This window comes from Lepidochelys kempii, chromosome 7, assembly GCF_965140265.1.
Source record: "Lepidochelys kempii isolate rLepKem1 chromosome 7, rLepKem1.hap2, whole genome shotgun sequence".
Lineage (NCBI taxonomy): Eukaryota > Metazoa > Chordata > Testudines > Cheloniidae > Lepidochelys > Lepidochelys kempii.
Window position 1 is genome coordinate 38327321 of NC_133262.1, and position 23369 is coordinate 38350689.

Here is a 23369-nt window from a genome sequence, read left to right on the forward strand (position 1 = left end):
GCTAACAGTCTCTTTTAGTTTCTTGTTTAGTGTTCATGTATTAAATTTTTAATTAAAAAACCCAAGGCCATTCCCCAGTCTATTTTAAGAAAGAAGTAACAGAGTACATATCGGTAATTGAGAATAAAATACTTACAAAATCTTTGCAGTTTATCCCAAACTTAAGTATTATTAATCTAAGGCCATGTCTACACGATGAAAGTACTCCAATTTTACAGAAGTCGATTTTTGGGAACAGATTGTATAAAGTCGAGTGCATGCATCCACACTAAGTACATTAATTCGGCGGTGTGTGTCCACAGTACCGTGGCAAGCATTGACATTCTGAGCGGTGCACTGTGGGTAGCTATCCCACCGTTCCCGCACTCCCCACTGGAATTCTGGTCTGAGCTCCCAATGCCCAATGGGGCCAAAAATTTGTCACGGGCGGTTATGGGTAAATGTTGTCAGTCTATCCTCCCTCCCTACATAAAAGCAACAGCAGACAATCATTTCGTGCCCTTTTCCCTGGATTGCCTGAGCAGACGCCATAGCACAGCAAGCATGGAGCCCATTCAGCTCACTACAGCAGTTATGACCATTGTAAACACCTCACACATTATTGTGCAGTTTATGCAGAACCAGCACCTGAAAAACCAGGCAAGGAGGCAACGGCAGCGCAGTGATGAAGACATGAACACACTTTTCTCTAAAACCATGTTCTCCCACAATTTGGAGGTCATGGTGTTACTGGAGCAGGCTTATGCCATGGAATGCGGATTCTGGGCACGGGAAACAAGCAAAGAGTGGTGGGACCGCATAGTGTTGCAGGTTTGGGATGATTCCCAGTGGCTCCGAAACTTTAGCATGCGTAAGGGCACTTTCATGGAACTTTGTGACTTGCTTTCCCCTGCCCTGAAGCGCAAGAATACAAAGATGAGAGCAGCACACACAGTTCACAAGCAAGTGGCAATAACCCTATGGAAGCTTGCAACGCCAGACAGCTACCGGTCAGTCAGGAATCAATTTGGAGTGGGCAAATCTACTGCGGAGGTTGCTGTGATGCAAGTAGCCAATGCAATCATTGAGTTGCTGCTATCAAAGGTAGTGACTCTGGGAAATGTGCAGGTCATTGTAGATGGCTTTGCTGCAATGGGATTCCCTAACTTTGGTGGGGCTATAGACGGAACGCATATCCCTATCTTGGGACCGGACCACCAGAGCAGCCAGCACATAAACCACAAGGGGTACTTTTCAATGGTGCTGCAAGCACTGGTGGATCACAAGGGACGTTTCACCAACATCAAAGTGGGATGGCCGGGAAAGGTTCATGACGCTCGTGTCTTCAGGAACTCTGGTCTATTTAAACGGCTGCAGGAAGGGACTTTATTCCCAGACCAGAAAATAACTGTTGGGGATGTTGAAATGCCTATAGTTATCCTTGGGGACCCAGCCTACCCCTTAATGCCCTGGCTCATAAAGCCGTACACAGGCACCCTGGACAGTAGTCAGGAGCTGTTCAACTATAGGCTGAGCAAGTGCAGAAGGGTGGTAGAGTGTGCATTTGGACGTTTAAAGGGTCACTGGCAGAGTTTACTGACTCGCTCAGACCTCAGCGACACCAATATTCCCATTGGTATTGATGCTTGCAGTGTGCTCCACAATCTCTGTGAGAGTAAGGGGGAGACGTTTATGGCAGGTGGGAGGTTGAAGCAAATCATCTGGCCGCTGAATACACGCAGCCAGACACCAGGGCGGTTAGAAGAGCACAGCAGGAAGGGCTGTGAAACAGAGAAGCTCTGAAATCAATTTCATGACTGGCCAGGGTACCGTGTGACACTTCTGTTTGTTTCTCCTTGATGAAAACCCACCCCCTTGGTTGCCTCTAAACTCCCTGTAAGCCACCTGCCCTCCCCACTTCGATCACAGCTTGCTTGCAAAGGAAATAAAGTCACTATCATTTAAAAACCATGTATTCTTTATTAATTGATTATAAAAATAGGGAGATAACTCACAAGGTAGCCCAGGTGGGGTGTGGGAGGACGGTAGAAGGGAATCATAGAATATCAGAGTTGGAAGGGACTTCTGGAGGTCATCTAGTCCAACCCCTTGCCCAGAGCAGGACCAATCCCCAACTAAATCATCCCAGCAATGGCTTTGTCAAGCCTGACCTTAAAAACTTCTAAGGAAGGGGATTCCACCACCTCCCTAGGTAAGGTATTCCAGTGTTTCACCACCCTCCTACTGAAAAAGTTTTTCCTAATATCCAACCTAAATCTCCCCCACTGCTACTTGAGACCATTACTTCTTGTCCTGTCATCTGCTATCACTGAGAATAGATCCATCCTCTTTGGATCCACCTTTCAGGTAGTTAAAAGCAACTATCAAATCCCCCCTCATTCTTCTCTTCCGCAGACTAAACAATCCCAGTTCCCTCAGCCTCTCCTCATAAATCATGTGTTCCAGACCCCTAATCATTTTTGTTGCCCTTTGCTGGACTCTCTCCAATTTTTCCACATTCTTCTTGTAGTGTGGGGCCCAAAACTGGACACAGTACTCCAGATGAGGCCTCACCAATGTCCAATAGAGCGGAACGATCACGTTCCTCGATCTGCTAGCAATGCCCCTACTTATACATCCCAAAATGCCATTGGTCTTCTTGGCAACAAGGGCACACTGTTGACTCATATCCAGCTTCTCATCCACTGTCACCTCCAGGTACTTCTCTGCAGAACTGCTGCCTAGCCATTCGGTCCCTAGTCTGTAGTGGTGCATTGGATTCTTCCATCCTAAGTGCAGGGAGGGGGGAGGGCAGTTAAACAGGGGCTGCAGCGGCAGTCTGTGATCCTGCTGCCATTCATGAACCTCCACCAGACGCCGGAGCATGTCCGTTTGATCCCGCAGTAGCCCCAGCACTGCCTCATACCTCCTCTGATCTTCCTGCCGCCACCCCTCCTCACGTTCATCGGCCACTTTCCTGTACTCTGCTGTTGTGTCCCTCCACACATTCTGCTGAGCTCTGTCAGTGCCGGACAACTGCATGAGCTCAGAGAACATTTCATCGCTCGTGCGTTTTTTTCGCCACCTTATCCGAGATACCCTTTGGGACGGAGAAGGGAGGCTTGAAACATTTGCAGCTGCTGGAGGAAAAAAAGGGAATGAAGTATTTAAAAAGATACGTTTTACAGAACAATGGGTATACTCTTTCACGGTGAACAACACTATTCACATTACATAGCACATGTGATTTTGGTACAAGGTCGCATTTTGCATCTTATATTGAATACCTGCAGCTTTGGTGTTAGAGATCACACACGCAGGGCCAGGCAACAGAATTCGGCCTGCAGGCGGCCATGGTATGTCATAGTCTTTCGGCTTCTGCAACCTTCAAAAAAGCAGCGCCCTCCTCTTCCATACCAAGCAAAGCACTTTGAGTTGGCCATTTAGTGCTGTTTTCCTGTTAACATGCAGCAGCAGAAACCAAATTAACCCCACCCCGGCATCCAATTCTCTTGGATGATCGCTTTACCCCTCCCCCCATCGCGTGGCTGGTATCAGGGAAGATCCCTGCTAGCCAAACACAAACAGCTCAGCACCAATGCCCCCCGCCACTGCGTGCCTAACTGCAGGGAGGATTTCTTTTCAGCTACAGGCAAACAGCCCAGTAGGAACGGCCACCTCTGAATGTCCCCTTAATTAAATTCCCCTATTTCGACCAGGTTACCATGAATGATATCACTCTCCTGAGGATAACACAGAGAGATAAAGAACGGATGTTGCTTGAATGCCAGCAAACACTGGGACCATACGCTGACAAGCTTTGTCATGCAATGATACCAGATTACTTGTTAATAGCATGGTGTGGTAATTCCGTCCTACCATGGAGAATGGAATAAGGCTGCTCTCCCCAGAACCCTTCTGCAAAGGCTTTTAGAGTACCTCCAGGAAAACTTCATGGAGATGTCCCTGGAGGATTTCCGCTCCATCCCCAGACATGTTAACAGACTTTTCCAGTAGCTGTACTGGACACGAATGCATCCCAAGTCCTCAGGGCTACTTAATCATTAAAAAACACTTGCTTTTATAACATGTACTATATTTAAAAGGTACACTCACCAGAGGTCCCTTCTCCGGCTTCGCTGGGCTGGGAGGGTATTTCAGTCAGGGTGATAAAAAGATCCTGGCTGTCGGGGAGAACATTGTGCTGTGTGCTTTCCTCAAGCTTGTCATCCTCCTCATCATCTTCCCCATCCACAAAATCTTCAGGCATGGCGGAGAGTACCCCATCATCGGAGTCCATGGACAGTAGGAATTGCATGCAGCTCAGCGTAGAAGTGGCATGTCTGGGGCTCTGTCCTCGAGCGTCCGTTTGATTCTTTGGTTTTCTGGTACGCTTGTCTGAACTCCTTAAGTTTCATGAGGCACTGTGTTGGGTCCCTGATGTAGCCTCTGTCTCTCATGGCCTCTGAGATTTTTTTAAATGTTTTGGCATTTCGTCTTTTGGAATGTAGTTCTGATCGCACGGATTCCCCTCCCCATACAGTGATCAGATCCAGTACCTCCCGTTCAGTCCATGCTGGAGCTCTTTTTCAATTCTGGGACTGCATAGTCACCTGTGCTGATGAGCTCGCCTGGCCAAACAGGAAATGAGATTCTAAAGTTCCCGGGGCTTTTCCTGTACACCTGGCCAGTGCATCCAAGTTCAGAGTGCTGTCCAGAGCGGTCACAATGGTGCACTGTGGGATAGCTCCCGGAGGCCAATACCTTCGAATTGTGTCCACACTAACCCTAATTCGAAAAGGCGATGTCGATTTCAGCGCTAATCCCCTTGTTGGGGAGGAGTATAGAAATCAGTTTTAAGAGCCCTTTATGTAAAAAAAAAAATGGCTTCATTGTGTGGACGGGTGCAGGGTTAATTCAATTAAACGCTGCTAAATCCGACAAACTCGTAGTGTAAACCAGGCCTAAGACATTCAAACTTATGATTCTTCTTTCAAGAGCTACTCAGCTTTTGTCTGTCCCAGAATTACAGAGACCCACTTGATTTAATGTCTGAGTGAGTCAGCATTTCCCCACAAGTTCCTTAAGTCGGACATTGTATCATATGTACCCATATGCCTTTGTCAACATAACTGAGTTTTTCCTCACCACCAGAAGATTTAAAGTAAGAGCAGGTACTTGCACGAGAAATGCTTTCTAAGAATCTGTCTACACTTGGATCCGGGAGTGTGATTTCCAGCTCAAGGAGACAGACACACACTAGCTCAGATCAAACTTTATGCTAAAAATAGAATGTAGCCACAGGCAGTGTGATCAGCAGGAGGGACTAGCCACTCCAAGTATGGATGTGTCCAAGGCCATAGGCACATACTCAGTGAGGCTAGCCCTTCTGCTGCTTGTGTTAGCATGAATCTGTCTCCTCCATCTGGGAATCACACCCTAAACGCAGCAATGCTAATTCCAATCATCATCCATGAAAAGATTTAAAAATAGAGATCTTTTAAAACTAAACTAGAAAGCCCATGTTCAAATAAGTACTTATAAACCCTAGCAATTCATGGCAAGGCGAAACTTCACCGACAAAAATGGAGGCACAGTCTGAAAATCAGGTTGCCAGATATCAAATAGCAAGTGTTATAAAAAACACCTTGAATGCTCTGTTGTAGGTTATGTAAACATGAAAATAAATTTAATGCAGTCGAGCAGTTTATAAAATAGGTCCCTTTCTCCTTATTGACTCAATTGTACTCTTCCTTAATACATTTTTTCTTGTTCTAAGACAGCACATTTTCACTGCTTTAAGTACTCGCTTGATAATTGCATAATTACACAATTTTGTAGTACTAGCTTTCAAATAAAGGGAATATTTTAGCAACACTAATGTGAAAAAAATCATGAAATATAGCTACCTAATTTATTGAAGTAAACATGTTTTAAACTTCCACTTGCTTTTGCAATGAGGGAAAGGCAACAGAGTTGGTGAAATAAATACAGCATTTGCCGTAATCCGCAACAGAAATACAGGACATATGCAGCAGAATTTTTATGAAAAGCAACTCAACCTCAAGAGAGCATTCCAACCAATCAGAGGGATTAAGTTGTCAGCAAGATATTCATTAAGTACATTTGGCCTTGGAGAATAACTGCGAAGAACCACCAGCTAGAGACTCCTGCCAGTAGGAGCAGAAGCAGCCAAAGCAGGGATTTGGGTGGGTGGGGAGGGAAAGAGAGGGTAAAATGGTACTCAGTCAGCCCGCCATTGTGCAGAGGAGATCCGCCCACACATATTGGGGGCACAAGGATCCAAGTGGTGCCTCCGTACCTAGCCTCCATGGGGCCTTTGGAAAAAACTGTAGAGAGGGGTCAGCCAGAAACTCCATCAGAAAAAGTAGAAACCACTCAAGTAGGATGTTTAGAGAAGTTTTGACTAGATTTTCACCGCCCTGTGCTGATTGGCTGTTTGCTCCAAACCTCTCACTCAGCTTCATTTCACACCTTTCCCTGCCCTTGCCCCCTTCCTACCTTCCCTTCAGCAAATCCCCTCCTAGGTAAAACCCAGCCATTCCCACCACCACCAAATTGTTTTTGCCACCATCCCATAGTTCGCTCTGCTCGTGTATTCTACCCCTTCCCTGCACGGCATCTGTCTTGTCTATTTAGACTATAAGCACTTCAGAGTAGGGACCATCTCCTAATCTCTGTTTGTTCAGTGCCTAGTCCAATAGGGTCCTAATAAACATAATTATTAGTAATAACAACAGTCATGTGACTTATGAGACAGCCAATTTGCTATCACATTTCAGGAACTTCTTGCAGTCCCTTGCTATTCCCCTATTAGTGTTTCCTGGAGAAGGGAAAAAAATCTCACTGTCCCTATAAAAACTACTAAAAGGTCTCTTTCTAAAATATCACATTGTGTTTTGGCACAGGGAGTAGATGGGGGAGCTCTCAGTCTGATGTTTAGTGCTTAATGTTGGACGAGGGACAGCAAAAGCAAGTGTCAGGCAGGCAGGCATACAGAAACAAACCAAACTCTTTAACTTAGCCTGGGTTTAGTTTTCTCTGCTTCTGCTCTGTAAAAGCACCTCAGCTCCGACTGGGAAGTGCACAGGCATATGGTATATATTCAAATCCTGCTGCCAGCACCATGCTGTGCCCTGCTCATTTTTTATCCAAGTGCGCAGCTGAGCGCACCTGCTGCCCTGCACAATCACTGCTGTTCCTGCTGAAGCATAATGCTGCTGATGTCACGCTCCTTCACTGGGGGAAGTAATATTAAATATTTTTAACTGGTGGATGTGGAATGCTCTCAGACAGTAACAGCTGGGGAATAGGAGGCTACTGCCTAGCACTGGCTGCTATGGTGAAACTCAGTGAGTTCCCCTAGGGTATTACTATGCTACAAACCTCCAGTACAAACGGTGGCAATCCTACCAAATCTATGCAGGTGCTGAACTCGCCTTCCCATCATAGCTCACACTTTAGTTGATAGCTCATATCACCTCATTGCCTTGAGCTGCAGTTCGCCTCGCCCATCCCCGGTGGAATATGCCTCAGTTTGGACCCCACACCCTGTAGTCTTTAGGAGATCCACAGCGGGTCCTGATCCTTCTGGCAGCTGTGGGAGCCCTGAGCAAGGAGCTATGAATTTTCCTGAGAAACTAAATGCTGCTGCTGAAAAGCATCTCTCAAATCTCTGTAGCCAGATTTTCTAGCTTCCACGCAAAGAAAATGCTATAGTACAGAAAACAACTTCCTACTAGAGCCTCTTTTGACTGATAGCTACTGTTAAACTGTCTCAGTAAACTTTAGAACAATAAAAATGCTCACAGAGTCACATGGGGATTTTAGCAATACCTGTTCCAATCTTACACATGTGCTATGTTTTACATTTTGTAAGGTGTCTAATGGCTACCACAAAAACCTATAAATAAACTAACAAACTGAAGATGCCTCTTAAAGAAAGCTCTGGAAAGGCTTCCAAGGGAAGCTGTGGAATCCCCATCATTGGAAGTTTTTAAAAACAGCTTGGGCAAACACCTGTCAGGGATGGACTAGGTTTAGTTGGTCCTGCCACAGCACGGGGGGCTGGACTTGATGACTTCTCAAAGTCACTTCCAGCCCTATATTTCCATGATTCTAAGACTTAACTTTCAAGATCATGCTTCAAGCTGGTACAAATTTGCTGAAGTTACATAAGAGTCATGCACAGCTCTTCTCTTTATTAGGGTCTAAACACAAAATGAGAACTTGAGTATTCTTATGATAATAAATGAACTTTAAAGATTGGAGCTTATTTTAAAACAAGGTGTAAATATTCAGTATGTGAATTTTAAATGAGGCCATTGTTTGAACTCGTTTTGTTACATGGCCGCTCTGCAGTAGAAAACATTAAATCAGGCTTTGGCTACACTAAATTATTTTCTTACAATTTCCTACTCCCGCCCTGGTGATATTAGAAGTTGGAGTGAAATGGAGACAAAAGCCCAGTAACCAAAGACAGTTTAATCACCATTATCAAGACCTGCTCTGAACAGAGTCATGACACTTTAAAATGGCCTGTTTTAGTACTTCCACATTACAAGCACCAGTGAAGCTGCACTGGTGGTAGCAATGGTGAGTAATTTTGGGAGGGGGACAGGCTGGTGTAGACCTTCCCACATAGGTCCAGGTACATCGCACTGTCTCCCAGTGCCTTTTTCAAATACAGACAAGTAACCAAAACATACAGAGAATAAGCAATAAAAGAGTTAAACAATTCTGTGTAGGATAAATTACAGTATCCCCTGCTGTAATTACTTTCTTCAACATTAGCTTCTCTGGTTCTTTTTATTTTTTTTATAAGCCTCCTCTCATTCTTTAGATCTTTGTATAGAGCCTATAGAAAAAGTGCCTGATTTTCAATTGGATCCTCTAGGCCCAGGGGTTCTACTGTCAGATAAATAATAAATAAGAAAGATCTAAGTCCCCTAAAATACCTACTGCACAGTGTGGTGTATTAGTGAAGAAGTAGATCCACCCACATTCTGCAATGAGGGTCTGTACAACAGACATTGAAACAAAGACAGAAAAAACTTTTAGGACTAGGTTGTGACCTGTCCTTGAGTGGATGAACAAAGGTGACTGGGCACAAGGAGCCTCCCCCTGCCTCTTTTGTGACCAACAGAACTTACCCAATTAAGGGTTGCGACTGAAGCTGCCGCCAAGCAGCTAGGACATATAACTAGCTTGTTTATCAGAAGTTCAGTGTCTGTTAAACAAATAAAGCAGAAGTTAATTAAATGCAGCTTCTAGTACACTTCACAGCTGCACACACAACTGGGGGCTTTGTCAGGTCCCAGATTACCCATTTAAATTAAATTTACTTTAAACTATACAGAGCATCAGTCTGTCCCAGTCAAAATGCTGCTCCCTCCACTGGACTGCTTGCCTAGCAACAGCTCCCGTCTGCTGCAGTGGGGTTTCGCTTGATTTTTCTTGAGTTCTCTCCCGTCTCAATTGTGGGCCACAGACTCTTGCCAAAAAGGTAAATTGTTGGGCTGCAACAGCCTGATGGGAACAGACCACATCAAGCAGGTAGGAGAAGGCTGGCTGAGGCTGCGCCATCTATGGAAGGCAGGTATCACATCACAATGGGAGGATGGGACTCCAGCACATCTTAAGTTGCAATGGTCCTTCTGTTTAGAGGCATCCTTGACTGTAGGAGCCCAGATTCATCATTAGTAGGGCCCTACCAAATTCATGGTCCATTTTGGTCAATTTCACAGTCATAGGATTTTTAAAATCGTAAATTTCATGATTTCAGGTATTTAAATCTGAAATTTTATGGTTTGTAACTGTAGGGGTCCCGACCAAACTCTGAAGGCAGTTTATCTGAGCATAAGCTTTCATAAGCTACAGCTCACTTCATCGGATGCATGCAGTGGAAAATACAGTGGGGAGATTTTATATACACAGAGAACATGAAGCATGAAGTACTGTGGATTTAGGCTTTTAATCAACCAGTAGCTTTTTACTGTAGATCACTTTCTTACTTTCCCTTTGAAATCTAATATCACTGATATTCAGATGTCAAACAGGTCTACCGTGCTAAAACCTGGACCCAGAACTGAACCATTTATGGACTAAACAAACAAGAAATCATCTTAAGGGAATCTGTCTTTTAGAAAAGAGACAGCAAAATTAGATAAAAGCTTTGTTTTTGCTGCTAAGGCAAAATTCCATTGTGGCTTCATGAATGAATTTCTACAACAAAATATGAACAAATAGCATTACTTATTTTATGTGGTTTACTCCAACTGTACTTAGAAATCAAAAACAAGCAATTCAGTTACTAAAAGGATGATATTTTCCCACTGATATAAGTAACAAAAATATATGTCTCTTGTAAATTCACCACAGTATAATTTAAAGTACTTTTACAGATCAAGGAGGCATTAAAACTCTAAGCCAATTATTATTCAGTTAATCAATAATGGCACTTAGCAATTGCCATTCTTTTGCACCAACAATCTTATAATATGCAGTTATTTAGTGAAATATTTTAGAAATTTGGAATCAAATGCTCTGAATATATTTTACTATAAAAATAAGTTACTGGCTTTGCCTTGATGTTTATTTTTAATAAACCTCATATCTCTGCCTTGGAATTACAATAAGGAAACTATTGGCACAGCCAGCAAGAAAGCACTAATTATATTGATATTACTTCCCAATTCAAATATTATTTGTACATCACTGAAAATATATTACACATAAAATATTTACATTTCATATAAGAAAATCAAAGAAATATTCTATAAAAATGTATTTGGGAAAAAATGTAAATAAATCCATTGATCAGGAAATGCAGGTGAATGAAAACAGCCAGAGGGCAGGCCACAACTTTATACACTTAAAAATGGAGAGTATTATCCAGAGCTATCTGCACTGTCTCATGCAACTCTCATGTACCAGTCATTTAAATGGATCTAGTGTGGAAGTTAGAGGGCTCCCACCATACAACCCATAACTTGGGGTAGACTCTCCTCAGTCTACCCTGTAGGATTCAGTTCACTCTTCTGAAATTTCTCCCCTCCACCCTCCGTGAGGGGGACCGAGCGGACCAATAGGGGGACCTCATTCTGCAAAGACCTCAAGAGGCACACACTCTACCAGCGAAAGAAAGTGATAGGCTCCAGAAGACACAGGCAAAAGTTTAAATTAATGAGAGGGGAAGAGGAAGAGGCCAATCAGCTCCACTTTCTCACTGTCTAGTTAATTAGAGGCAGAGAACTCTTAGAGAAGGAAAAAGAAAAGGAGTACTTGTGGCACCTTAGAGACTAACCAATTTATTTGAGCATAAGCTTTTGTGAACTACAGCTCACTTCATCGGATGCATACGAGTGTTTTAGGGGAACAGGAGAAGTCGTTTCATTTTTAACCTCCAGTCATAGGGCAGTCAAAGTTGTTGTTGGGGTGGGAGGGTGTGGAAAGAATTACCAGAGGGAATAAAGTTCAGAGGAGGTGGGAAGAAAGAATACTTGCAAATAAGGCACATCCTTTCTGCAGGAGAGGTGCATTGCCATGATAACCTGTATTTCCTTGGACTCCTGCTTATTTATATTATAGATAAATTAGCCTATAGACATGAATGTTAGCATGCAATAATAAATGTATATTGTTTTGTTTTCCCTCTCTTGCAACTGAGTATTAACAGTGATCTGGGGAGATGCTATTCTACCAATGATCCACCCTCAATAATACTTCAAACTAAAGCTATGTATACAGTAGCACTTTTGTCAGTAAAACTTATGTCGGTCAGGGGTGTGAAAAAACACCTCCCTGACCAACATAAGTTTCACCAAAAAAAGTGCCAATGTGGACTGTGCTATGCCGGCGGGAGATGCTCTCCTGCTGACATAGCTACCGCCACTCATTGGGGGTGGCTTAATTATGCCAGCAGGAGAGCTCTCACCTGCCGGCATAGAGGAGCTCCATGGGGGATCTTACAGGGGCACAGCTGTATCGGTACAGCTGTGCCGCTGTAAGGTCTGTAGTGTAGACATGGCCTTAATAAGTGGGATCAGGGAGAAAACTAATTAATGGCAGTTTAACTACATAAATATCCTTCTAATGAACTCTTAATGGAATGATTTCTGCTGGGAGGAACTGGCTGTGGCTCTATGCAAAATGGAAGTGGAAGACAGATGAATAATGGAGAACTGTTTTAATGACAATATTAGGAGCTTTACCTCAGGTTTTGCACCTCAGGAGAAAGTGTTTTCTCTCTGCACAATTATCAGGGGGTAGCCGTGTTAGTCTGTATCCACAAAAACAACAGGAAGTCCAGTGGCACCTTAAAGACTAACAGATTTATTTGGGCATAAGAATAAATTTTTACTCCATGCATCTGAAGAAGTGGGTTTTTTACCCACAAAAGCTTATGCCCAAATAAATCTGTTAGTCTTTAAGGTGACACCAGACTCCTTGTTGTTTCTCTGCACAATGAATACAATATTTGAACTGAAGAACAAATGGCAGGCCCTCATTAGGGGCAAGGCACGAGAACAGGCAACCTATTGTGAGCCATTCTATAACTCTGCATGAGGCTCAGTGCTACATTTACTTTATATTCTTCTTTAGCTTTCATCTCTAATTAGGTTAATTGGATTTGTTATATATGTGCTCTTTGCAATGAATTTGTGTATGTGCACGCGCGCATAACCGACCTACAGTCTTGTTCCAATCTCTTTTCATGGACACCAGGCCTTCCCCCATCTAACTGCAGACAACATCTAGCCATAGACTACTGGAAAGAGGCACCTCTTTGTGCCCCATTACATTGACCCTATTTTGAAAAAGGGGTGTTAAAGCAGTTTAACTTACTAGTTATAATTTAGCATATGCAGGTCCAGACACAAGAGAGCACTTAAGCAATGGCTTACATGCTTTCCTGAATCAGGACCATATCGCATAAAAGGCAAATTAACATTTCCTGTTAAAACTAAGCTCTGAAATACCACAATTCTTACCTCCTATTGAGGTCCCCAAACAAGATACTTAAGAATTTGCAAATGCGGTGTTTCTATGCTGACCTGTGAAAAATGCTAAAAATGAAACAATTAATGTGTTAGGTAATGCAGCCCCATATTTATTCCACAGCCTGAAGAAAGTCTCGCAGCTAAAGAACTGGCTATTTATCCTTATCTACTGGTGGCACATGCTTTCACAATTTGTTTGATTTGCAGCCAGCTCGCAGTGTACATATTAATTCAGTTTCTGACTTTTACTGCATATGGTGGACATCGCTTTTACAAGCCTTTACCTGAGATGCCACTGTATTTCTTAACGCAAGGTGATTCTGAGAAATCTCAGAATCTGCTAGTAAATTGTGGACATTTTAACAGTAAGCTCTGTAACTCTATAACACACAATGTCTCTCTCATCTCTCTTTCCTTATACCAAAATCTTATACCAAAATACCAAATAAGAATGAGGCAGCCTGGTGGAAGAAAGAACACAATACTTTTCTTTACCATGTCCACAGTGAAAAGAAGTTTAAAACTTGCATATAAAACTTTTATTTCCATGATTTTAGCCTTGCTACCTAAACAAAGGGAGTTGTTTCTTTATCTACCAAGTCTGTAGACAAGGTTATACAAACAATATATTTGCATTTCCTCATCAAGCTATAGGTCATATATGATGAATGTTGCTTTGGGAGGGGGGAGGGCATTAAAATAACTGTCAGTGAAAACACTCAGAATCTGTAAAACTAATTTAATTTAATTTATTATTTCACATTGGAAAATGGTTCTTGTTATTCTTTAACTATTTCCTGCCTCATAAGACATTATTTTCTAACACTACATTTAGTATCTGCTTAAATGTTCATAGTTTGTTTAATGTACTGATTTAATAATTGTATATAGTGTCTAAAATATTAATTGCAACTTTCATGGCTCCAGGTAGCTACTTAGGACGGTACATTTTTCAGACCTTTAGTTTACGGTAACTTTTAATTTATTTTAGTTGTAATGTTTTATCTACCGTTTTGCTGTAAAAGTTGTACTCCTTAAGAAACACAGTTAATAATTTTGATCTCCCTTGCACATATTACAAATTTGAATAATAAAAGTTGTGTTTATAGAACTTCATGAGGCCTACTCTGAAATACGAGCATAATTAATAAGTTAAATAATGTTGCAGAAATTTACTCTATGGCCTAAAAAACACTCAGAATTGGTTTTCAACTTGTTTTTTTTGTCCCACTATACAATTTAACAACAATCATAATTTGTTTGATTTCCAGCCAGCACAGATTCAGGATGGAATTTCTGAACAAAGTGAGAGAGACGCAGATCACCCCAGAACAACCAATAACTTGGTGGTTAGGCCACTCACCTGGGAGAGGATAGATGCAGGCTCACAGGCCTGCTGGGCCCAATTTTAAGCAGGACTGGATTAATTACACGTCTAGCATTATCCAATCACCACCATACGTCAACCTTGTGGTTAGTGGTCTAGACAGCTGCATATTGAATCATAGGTTCCGTTATACTTTTAATACATTTTAAGTTTCCCACTATACTTACAAAGAATGATTGTGGCTCAGCCTATTTACCAACAAAGCTTAACATGAGGTTCAGTAATGTGTTTTAATCAATCATTTCATTTTGCCATTTGCAGTTGGAACATCCTACACATCTGCAAAAACAGGTCATGCCCTAGATATATCTTTTGCTCCATAAGCAATATGAAATTGTATCTGCTAATGATTTTTCATTGTTTCTCCAAGCATAATTTATGCACAGCTTTATATTAGGTTGGTTTTTATCCTAACAGTCACATGCACCTTTTAGTTCCACATGAGGGATGCCTGGAGCTCTAGGTCTACATGGCAACATCCCTGTGCCACCACCGCTTCACAGGGATTTAAAACATAAAAATAAAATAAGTCTGTCAATGCCTTTAAAGCCACTGCAAAAAGGCATGTTATGATATTACAACTTTGTTGGTTCATGTCTCCAATTTAAAACTATTTTCATCAGCTTTGCTATTTCAACCATGTATTCTGCCCTCTTCCTTCTTCGTGTTTTGAGGGCAATCCAAGCCAGCATTCCACGTGCGAGTGTGAGAGCTCCCCAGTTTGACCTCTTTGTTACAAAGTTTAGAAAAGGTTGACCAAATCAATCATTGACTATACATTATAGTAAAAAATATGCAGTTCCACCTGAACAAAAAAGATCTCAGTAAGGCTCTGATGAAATAAATAAGAGATGGTTTCTGAATTTATGTTCTTGCATATTAAAACACATCTCAATCCTCATACATTTCTGTTGCACAGAGTTTTACAAACCACATGATTTCTGCAAATATCACAGCAAAACCCCTGTACAGGATTTTGAAAGTGTCGGAGTAAATATCTAATTTTATCATTTGTATAATTTTTACTATAGAGCTGCCAGAGCTGTGAGTAAGCAATGACTAAGCCTCTATTTTATTAGGATCGAGTACTAAGCAGTATTAGTTTTAGAAACAGACTGTAAGGAACCTTTCACTGCAGAAAAATACCTTTCTGCTAATAATGCCCCAGCCACTCAACACTGGTCAAGAGCCACAGACTGCCATATTTTTCCAGACTTCTATTTTATTAAAAATTTACTCATGCTCTGTATTTCAAGTTTTAAGCTGTGTAAATACAGCGTAGAAAAGGTTGATCAAAAATAAAGACATTAAGTACTTTTTTCTCAGTAAAAACATATGTTCATGATGACTAAAATATATCAGTAATTTGATATCTAATTTGATATCTATTCTAAAAGGAAGAATTAAACCAGGATCCAGTAGAAGTATTTATAAATACTGCTAGTGTATGTGGATATCTCTATGGACACACGTGCACACAGTACACATTTATATAATGTATTTCGAAACCTGGAAAAATAAAAATCCCTTAGGAAAATAGCAGTGCCGAGCAAGTCTGGTATTCTGATCTCAAATATTTTTTCTCGTATTCTATTTAATGCACAGCAGAGATTAAACATATTAGGAATTGCATCTCTCTCTAAGTCTTGTTGAATTGCAAGAAATTTAAGCAGTCGGCTATCCTAGGAGCACAGTATTTATTTTTGCCTCCTAATTATTGGTATGGAGGACTGCAACATGATGGAGGTAGTTTGATTTGTCAATCATGGCCGAATAAATGAATTCTCTCAGATCTCTTCTGAACTTTCTGTGCAGTGCTGTTACTATACATATAAAATACTTCACTCCCTACAGAAATTCCTCTGAACTGCTGTGAGGTTATTCTGCCTTCTCATGGAACAAAAAGGGGATCAGATTGCAAAACAGGCTGGAAGGTCTTCCTCAGGAGAATGGCAGACTATTAAATCCTGATTGAAGGTTTGTTTTATTTTTTTTTTTTACTTAATCTATATTAGAAATCTGTTTATTTTCAGCCATGAGGAAGGGAGCTTTCAGCAAAAAGGAGGATACTCCCTAACTGTCTTGATTTGACTCAGACTGTCCTTTTTTTTTTCCTGTCTCATATTCCACTGAGCTGCCTCTTTCCTGGGAGAAAGAACTGAGAAGGACCCCTGGCCTAACATTAGCAGGACTAGCTTCTCTTACCTGTTCTGCCGGCTTTGTGCTTCCATCCACCACCACAGAAGGGATCAGATACATGGGAAACAGTTAAAGCTCCTCACAGACCAGCGGAGGAGGCAGAGAAGAAGGGATAGAATTCAGAGGAGACCCAAAGGGGGAGAACTTGAGGGAAGAAAGAAGATGAAAACGGAGAACTTGGAAGGGTATTAACCAGAAAGCACACACCACCTTCTGTTGGCTGAAGACCTAATGCCTACACTTTTCATTTTATCTGGAAAGGTACTACATGGAATTATTTTCAAATTAATATTAAGAGCTACTGAGAGACAGGAAGAGAGTTTCCAACCATCCCATTTTCCCTGTTCCCCGGGGATTGTTATTCCAAATAGCGATGTTCCTGCCACTCTTTGTAGCTCGGCTCTGTATATTCAATAGGCATAGATTTCCTGTGGGCTGCCACATGACATCAGCCAATGAAGAACTGAATGGAATTACTGAATTGCATTAAGGATTTGAAGGGTTTGTTAGTAGTACTTAGCTGATTGTGCTTTATTTTTCCAATAAAAATATAGTGAGTGTCATAAATATAAAGGGAAGGGTAAACCCCTTTGAAATCCCTCCTGGCCAGGGGAAAGCTCCTCTCACCTGTAAAGGGTTAAGAAGCTAAAGGTAACCTCGCTGGCACCTGACCAAAATGACCAATGAGGAGACAAGATACTTTCAAAAGCTGGGAGGAGGGAGAGAAACAAAGGGTCTGGGTCTGTCTGTAGTCGTCTTGGCCGGGGACAGAACAGGAATGGAGTCTTAGAACTTTTAGTAAGTAATCTAGCTAGGTATGTGTTAGATTATGATTTCTTTAAATGGCTGAGAAAAGAATTGTGCTGAATAGAATAACTATTTCTGTCTGTGTATCTTTTTTGTAACTTAAGGTTTTGCCTAGAGGGGTTCTCTATGTTTTTGAATCTAATTACCCTGTAAGATATCTTCCATCCTGATTTTACAGGGGGGATTTCTTTATTTCTATTTACTTCTATTTTTTATTAAAAGTCTTCTTGTAAAACACTGAATGCTTTTTCATTGTTCTCAGATCCAAGGGTTTGGGTCTGTGGTCACCTATGCAAATTGGTGAGGCTTTTTATCCAACATTTCCCAGGAAAGGGGGGGTGCAAGTGTTGGGAGGATTGTTCATTGTTCTTAAGATCCAAGGGTCTGGGTCTGTAGTCACCTAGGCAAATTGGTGAGGCTTTTTACCAAACCTTGTCCAGGAAGTGGGGTGCAAGGTTTTGGGAAGTATTTTGGGGGGAAGGACGCGTCCAAACAGCTCTTCCCCAGTAACCAGTATTAGTTTGGTGGTGGTAGCGGCCAGTCCAAGGATAACGGGGGTAATATTTTGTACCTTGGGGAAGTTTTGACCTAAGCTGGTAAAGATAAGCTTAGGAGGTTTTTCATGCAGGTCCCCACATCTGTACCCTAGAGTTCAGAGTGGGGGAGGAACCGTGACATGGTGGCACAGTGGTGGGATTAACCTGAAATCATTTTGAGATCCAGTTGAGATTTTTTGAACTAGAAATACAGATTTTAAAAAGGAATTTTTAGGAAGTCCAGAAGGCAGCTTTGAAACTGAAAGCAGCTTGGTTTCTCTCTGCTTTGTGGCCAAGCAGAGACAAAAGGGGATTATCTTGTGAATTGCAGGTTTTCTTTGCCTGGAGGCAGGGTACTTAACTCCTGCAGGGAAATTCACAGTCTTCCAACCCAGAGGCTTTTTTTTTCTTTTCTTCCTAAAAGTAAATAGGGGGTGTGTGCTCTACCCATTTGCCTGGAGACAAAAGTGGCAGGGTTTTTTTTAGGATTTTGATTTTTTTTTTGTTTTACAAGGAGCACAGGTTTGAAAAGAAATTTTTTTTTCTTTGGGCTGGGTAAGCAGGTTTCCAAGTAGTTGGAGGTTTTTTGCTTTAATTTGGGCCCAGAGCAGAGACAAGGGAATTGTCTTTTTCTGTAGGCTGACAATCACTATCAGAGAATAGGTATTCTATTCCAGCACAGCAAAATTTTACAGCCAAGTTTTGTTTGTTTATTTCTAAACCTTGGGTGTAAAGTTAGTTAAAAACAGAGAGGTTAGAATGGCCAAATCCTCGGCTCGACTACAGCTGGAATTAGCCAAATTTCAGGCTGAGGAAAAACAAAGGGAACATGAAAGACAGATAGAACTCATGCGGCTGGAGAAGGAGGTACAGGAGGCTGCCCACAAGAGGGAAATGGAGGCAAGGAAGCATGTGGAGGAGATGGAGAGGATAAAGGCCCAGCAGAATATACCAACAAACCCTAGCAATCCTTCTCCAGGTACCACTTCCCATCCCAGAAAGTTCCCCACCTACAAGGCAGGTGATGATACTGAGGCCTTCTTAGAAAACTTCGAAAGGGCCTGCCTTGGGTACAACATCTCTACTGACCAATACATGGTAGAGCTGAGGCCGCAGCTCAGTGGACCCTTAGCTGAGGTGGCAGCTGAAATGCCTAAAGAACATATGAACAAGTATGAACTGTTTAAATCCAAGGCGAGAGTCTGAATGGGGATAACACCCGAGCAGTCTCGTCGGAGGTTCCGAGCCCTAAGGTGGAAACCAGACATGTCATTTACCCGACATGCCTACCACATTGTGAAACATTGGGATGCCTGGATATCAGGAGCAAGTGTTGAATCTCCAGTAAATTTGCCCTTCCTAATGCAAATGGAACAATTCTTAGAGGGTGTTCCTGAGGAAATAGAAAGATACATCCTAGATGGGAAACCCAAAACTGTAATCGAGGCAGGAGAGATTGGAGCCAGATGGGTGGAGGTGGCAGAGAAGAAGAAACCTGGTCGCAGTTGGAGCGGAGACCAGAAGGGACCACCCCAGACCACACCCTATTACCGGGGGCCGCCCAAAGCCCCACCTACCTCCCAAAGAACCCTCCAGACCCCTTATCGTCCCACCACCCCGTTCTCCAGCAACCCTCCTCGCCCCAGTGACCCGTCAGCTGGACGATGTTTTAAGTGTAACGAGCTGGGGCATGTAAAGGCCAACTGCCCCAAGAACCCCAACAGATTACAGTTCATTGCACCGGAATCACACCAGAGGTCCACAGGCCCAGATACCTCCCAGATACCCTTGGAGCGGAGGGAAACTGTGAGTGTGGGCGGGAAGAAGGTCACCGCGTGGAGGGACACCGGAGCACAAGTGTCAGCTATCCATGCTTCCTTAGTGGACCCCAATTTAATCAACCCAGAGATCCAAGTGACGATTCAACCCTTCAAGTCCAACTCTTTCAAATTGCCTACAGCCAAGTTGCCTGTCCAGTACAAGGGCTGGTCAGGAATGTGGACTTTTGCAGTCTATGATGATTATCCCATCCCCATGCTGTTGGGGGAAGACTTGGCCAATCACGTGAAGCAGGCCAAGAGGGTGGGAACGGTCACCCGCAGCCAGGCTAAACAAGCCGTGGGGCCTAGCTCTGTTCCGGAAACTTCTATCAGGGCCCGGTCAGAGGTGATGGACCCGGACCCCAGGCCAATGTCTACAACAGCAGTAGTGGATCCAGTCCCAGAGACCCAGACGGAACCAGTCCCAGAACCGGAACCAGCCAAACAACCAACACCAGACTCCGTGCCAGCACTGAATCCAGTACTTGCAACCTCAACACCAGAGGGCCCCACCGAACCTGAACTGGCAGCAGCCGATAACCCTACACAAGAGGCTCAGCCGGAGCCTGAATCCCAACATAGTGCACCAGCGGAGAGCGGTTCACAGTCAACAGAAACAGCTCCATCCCCTATATCGCTTCCAGAGGGACCAAGCCTAGGTCCACAATCCAATGAGGAACTGATGTCCCCAGCATCAAGGGAACAGTTCCAGACCGAACAGGAAGCAGATGAAAGCCTCCAGAGAGCGTGGACGGCGGCACGGAGCAACCCACCGCCTCTCAGCTCTTCTAATCGATCCAGGTTTGTTGTAGAAAGAGGACTTTTATACAAGGAAACTCTTTCTGGTGGACACCAGGAAGACTGGCATCCTCAGAGACAGTTGGTAGTTCCAACTAAATACCGGGCCAAGCTCTTGAGCTTAGCCCATGATCACCCTAGTGGCCATGCTGGGGTGAACAGGACCAAAGACCGTTTGGGGGGATCATTCCACTGGGAGGGAATGGGCAAGGATGTTTCTACCTATGTCCAGTCTTGTGAGGTGTGCCAAAGAGTGGGAAAACCCCAAGACCAGGTCAAAGCCCCTCTCCAGCCACTCCCCATCATTGAAGTTCCATTTCAGCGAGTAGCTGTGGATATTCTGGGTCCTTTTCCGAAAAAGACACCCAGAGGAAAGCAGTACATACTGACTTTCATGGATTTTGCCACCCGATGGCCGGAAGCAGTAGCTCTAAGCAACACCAGGGCTAAAAGTGTGTGCCAGGCACTAGCAGACATTTTTGCCAGGGTAGGTTGGCCCTCCGACATCCTCACAGATGCAGGGACTAATTTCCTGGCAGGAACTATGAAAAACCTTTGGGAAGCTCATGGGGTAAATCACTTGGTTGCCACTCCTTACCATCATCAAACAAATGGCATGGTGGAGAAGTTTAATGGAACTTTGGGGGCCATGATACGTAAATTCGTAAATGAGCACTCCAATGATTGGGACCTAGTATTGCAGCAGTTGCTCTTTGCCTACAGAGCTGTACCACATCCCAGTTTAGGGTTTTCCCCATTTGAACTTGTATATGGCCGTGAGGTTAAGGGGCCATTGCAGTTGGTGAAGCAGCAATGGGAGGGATTTACACCTTCTCCAGGAACTAACATTCTGGACTTTGTAACCAACCTACAAAACACCCTCCGAACCTCTTTAGCCCTTGCTAGAGAAAACTTACAGGATGCTCAAAAAGAGCAAAAAGCCTGGTATGATAAACATGCCAGAGAGCGTTCCTTCGAAGTAGGAGACCAGGTCATGGTCTTAAAGGCGCTCCAGGCCCATAAAATGGAAGCATCGTGGGAAGGGCCATTCGTGGTCCAGGAGCGCCTGGGAGCTGTTAATTATCTCATAGCATTCCCCACCTCCAACCGAAAGCCTAAGGTGTATCATATTAATTCTCTAAAGCCCTTTTATTCCAGAGAATTAAAGGTTTGTCAGTTTACAGCCCAGGGAGGAGACGACGCTGAGTGGCCTGAAGGTGTCTATTACGAAGGGAAATGTGCTGGTGGTGTGGAAGAGGTGAACCTCTCCATGACCCTTGGGCGTATGCAGCGACAGCAGATCCAGGAGCTGTGCACTAGCTACGCGCCAACGTTCTCAGCCACCCCAGGACTGACTGAACGGGCATACCACTCCATTGACACAGGTAATGCTCACCCAATTAGGGTCCACCCTTACCGGGTGTCTCCTCAAGCTAAAACTGCTATAGAACGGGAGATCCAGGATATGTTACAGATGGGTGTAATCCGCCCCTCTGAAAGTGCATGGGCATCTCCAGTGGTTCTAGTTCCCAAACCAGATGGGGAAATACGTTTTTGCGTGGACTACTGTAAGCTAAATGCTGTAACTCGCCCAGACAACTATCCAATGCCACGCACTGATGAACTATTAGAGAAACTGGGACGGGCCCAGTTCATCTCTACCTTGGACTTAACCAAGGGGTACTGGCAGGTACCGCTAGATGAATCTGCCAAGGAAAGGTCAGCCTTCATCACACATCTCGGGCTGTATGAATTTAATGTACTCCCTTTCGGGCTGCAAAATGCACCCGCCACTTTCCAAAGACTTGTAGATGGTCTCCTAGCGGGATTAGGAGAATATGCAGTCGCCTACCTTGACGATGTGGGCATATTTTCGGATTCCTGGGCAGACCACCTGGAACATCTACAAAAAGTCCTTGAGCGCATAAGGGAGGCAGGACTAACTGTTAAGGCTAAGAAGTGTCAAATAGGCCTAAACAGAGTGACTTACCTTGGACACCAGGTGGGTCAAGGAACTATCAGCCCCCAACAGGCCAAAGTGGATGCTATCCAAAAGTGGCCTGTCCCAAAGTCAAAGAAACAGGTTCAATCCTTCTTAGGCTTGGCCGGTTATTACAGACGATTTGTACCGCACTACAGCCAAATCGCTGCCCCACTGACAGACCTAACCAAAAAGAAACAGCCAAATGCTGTTCAGTGGACCGGAAAGTGTCAGAAGGCCTTTAACAAGCTTAAAGCGACACTCATGTCTGACCCTGTACTAAGGGCCCCAGACTTTGACAAACCGTTCCTAGTAACCACAGATGCATCCGAGCGTGGTGTGGGAGCAGTTTTAATGCAGAAAGGACCTGATCAAGAATTCCACCCTGTAGTGTTTCTCAGCAAAAAACTGTCTGAGAGGGAAAGCATCTGGTCAGTCACTGAAAAAGAAGGTTACGCCATTGTCTACGCTCTGGAAAAGCTACACCCATATGTTTGGGGACGGCGTTTCCACCTGCAAACCGACCATGCTGCACTAAAGTGGCTTCACACCGTCAAAGAAACTAACAAAAAACTTCTTCGGTGGAGTTTAGCTCTCCAAGATTTTGATTTCGACATCCAACACATCTCAGGAGCTTCTAACAAAGTGGCTGATGCACTCTCCCGTGAAAGTTTCCCAGAATCAACTGGTTAAAATCGTCCTTGAGATGTGGAAAATATTGTTGGTCTTTATGTACTTGGTAGTATATTTAGAGATGCATGTGTCTTATTAACTCTGTTTTCCTAGAGCTCCAGGAAGAAATCCCAGCCAGTGTTTCACCCTAGCTGAGATTTGGGGGGC

The 23369-nt window shown here is 43.5% G+C and overlaps 1 protein-coding gene across 8 annotated transcripts in view; it reads right to left on the reverse strand.

Annotated features, from left to right (window-relative positions):
- Positions 1–23369, reverse strand: part of SYN2 (synapsin II) — a 442912-nt gene that overhangs the window by 291843 nt on the left and 127700 nt on the right. Inside the window, exon 1 of one of the 8 annotated variants that reach the window (XM_073352283.1) lies at positions 16594–16634. The exons of the other annotated variants lie outside the window; for them this stretch is intronic. Within the exon in view, the coding sequence (XP_073208384.1) occupies positions 16594–16619 (26 nt within the window). The 5' untranslated portion in view covers positions 16620–16634. Of the gene's footprint in view, positions 1–16593; positions 16635–23369 lie in introns of those variants that run through there. 8 annotated transcript variants of the gene reach the window in all.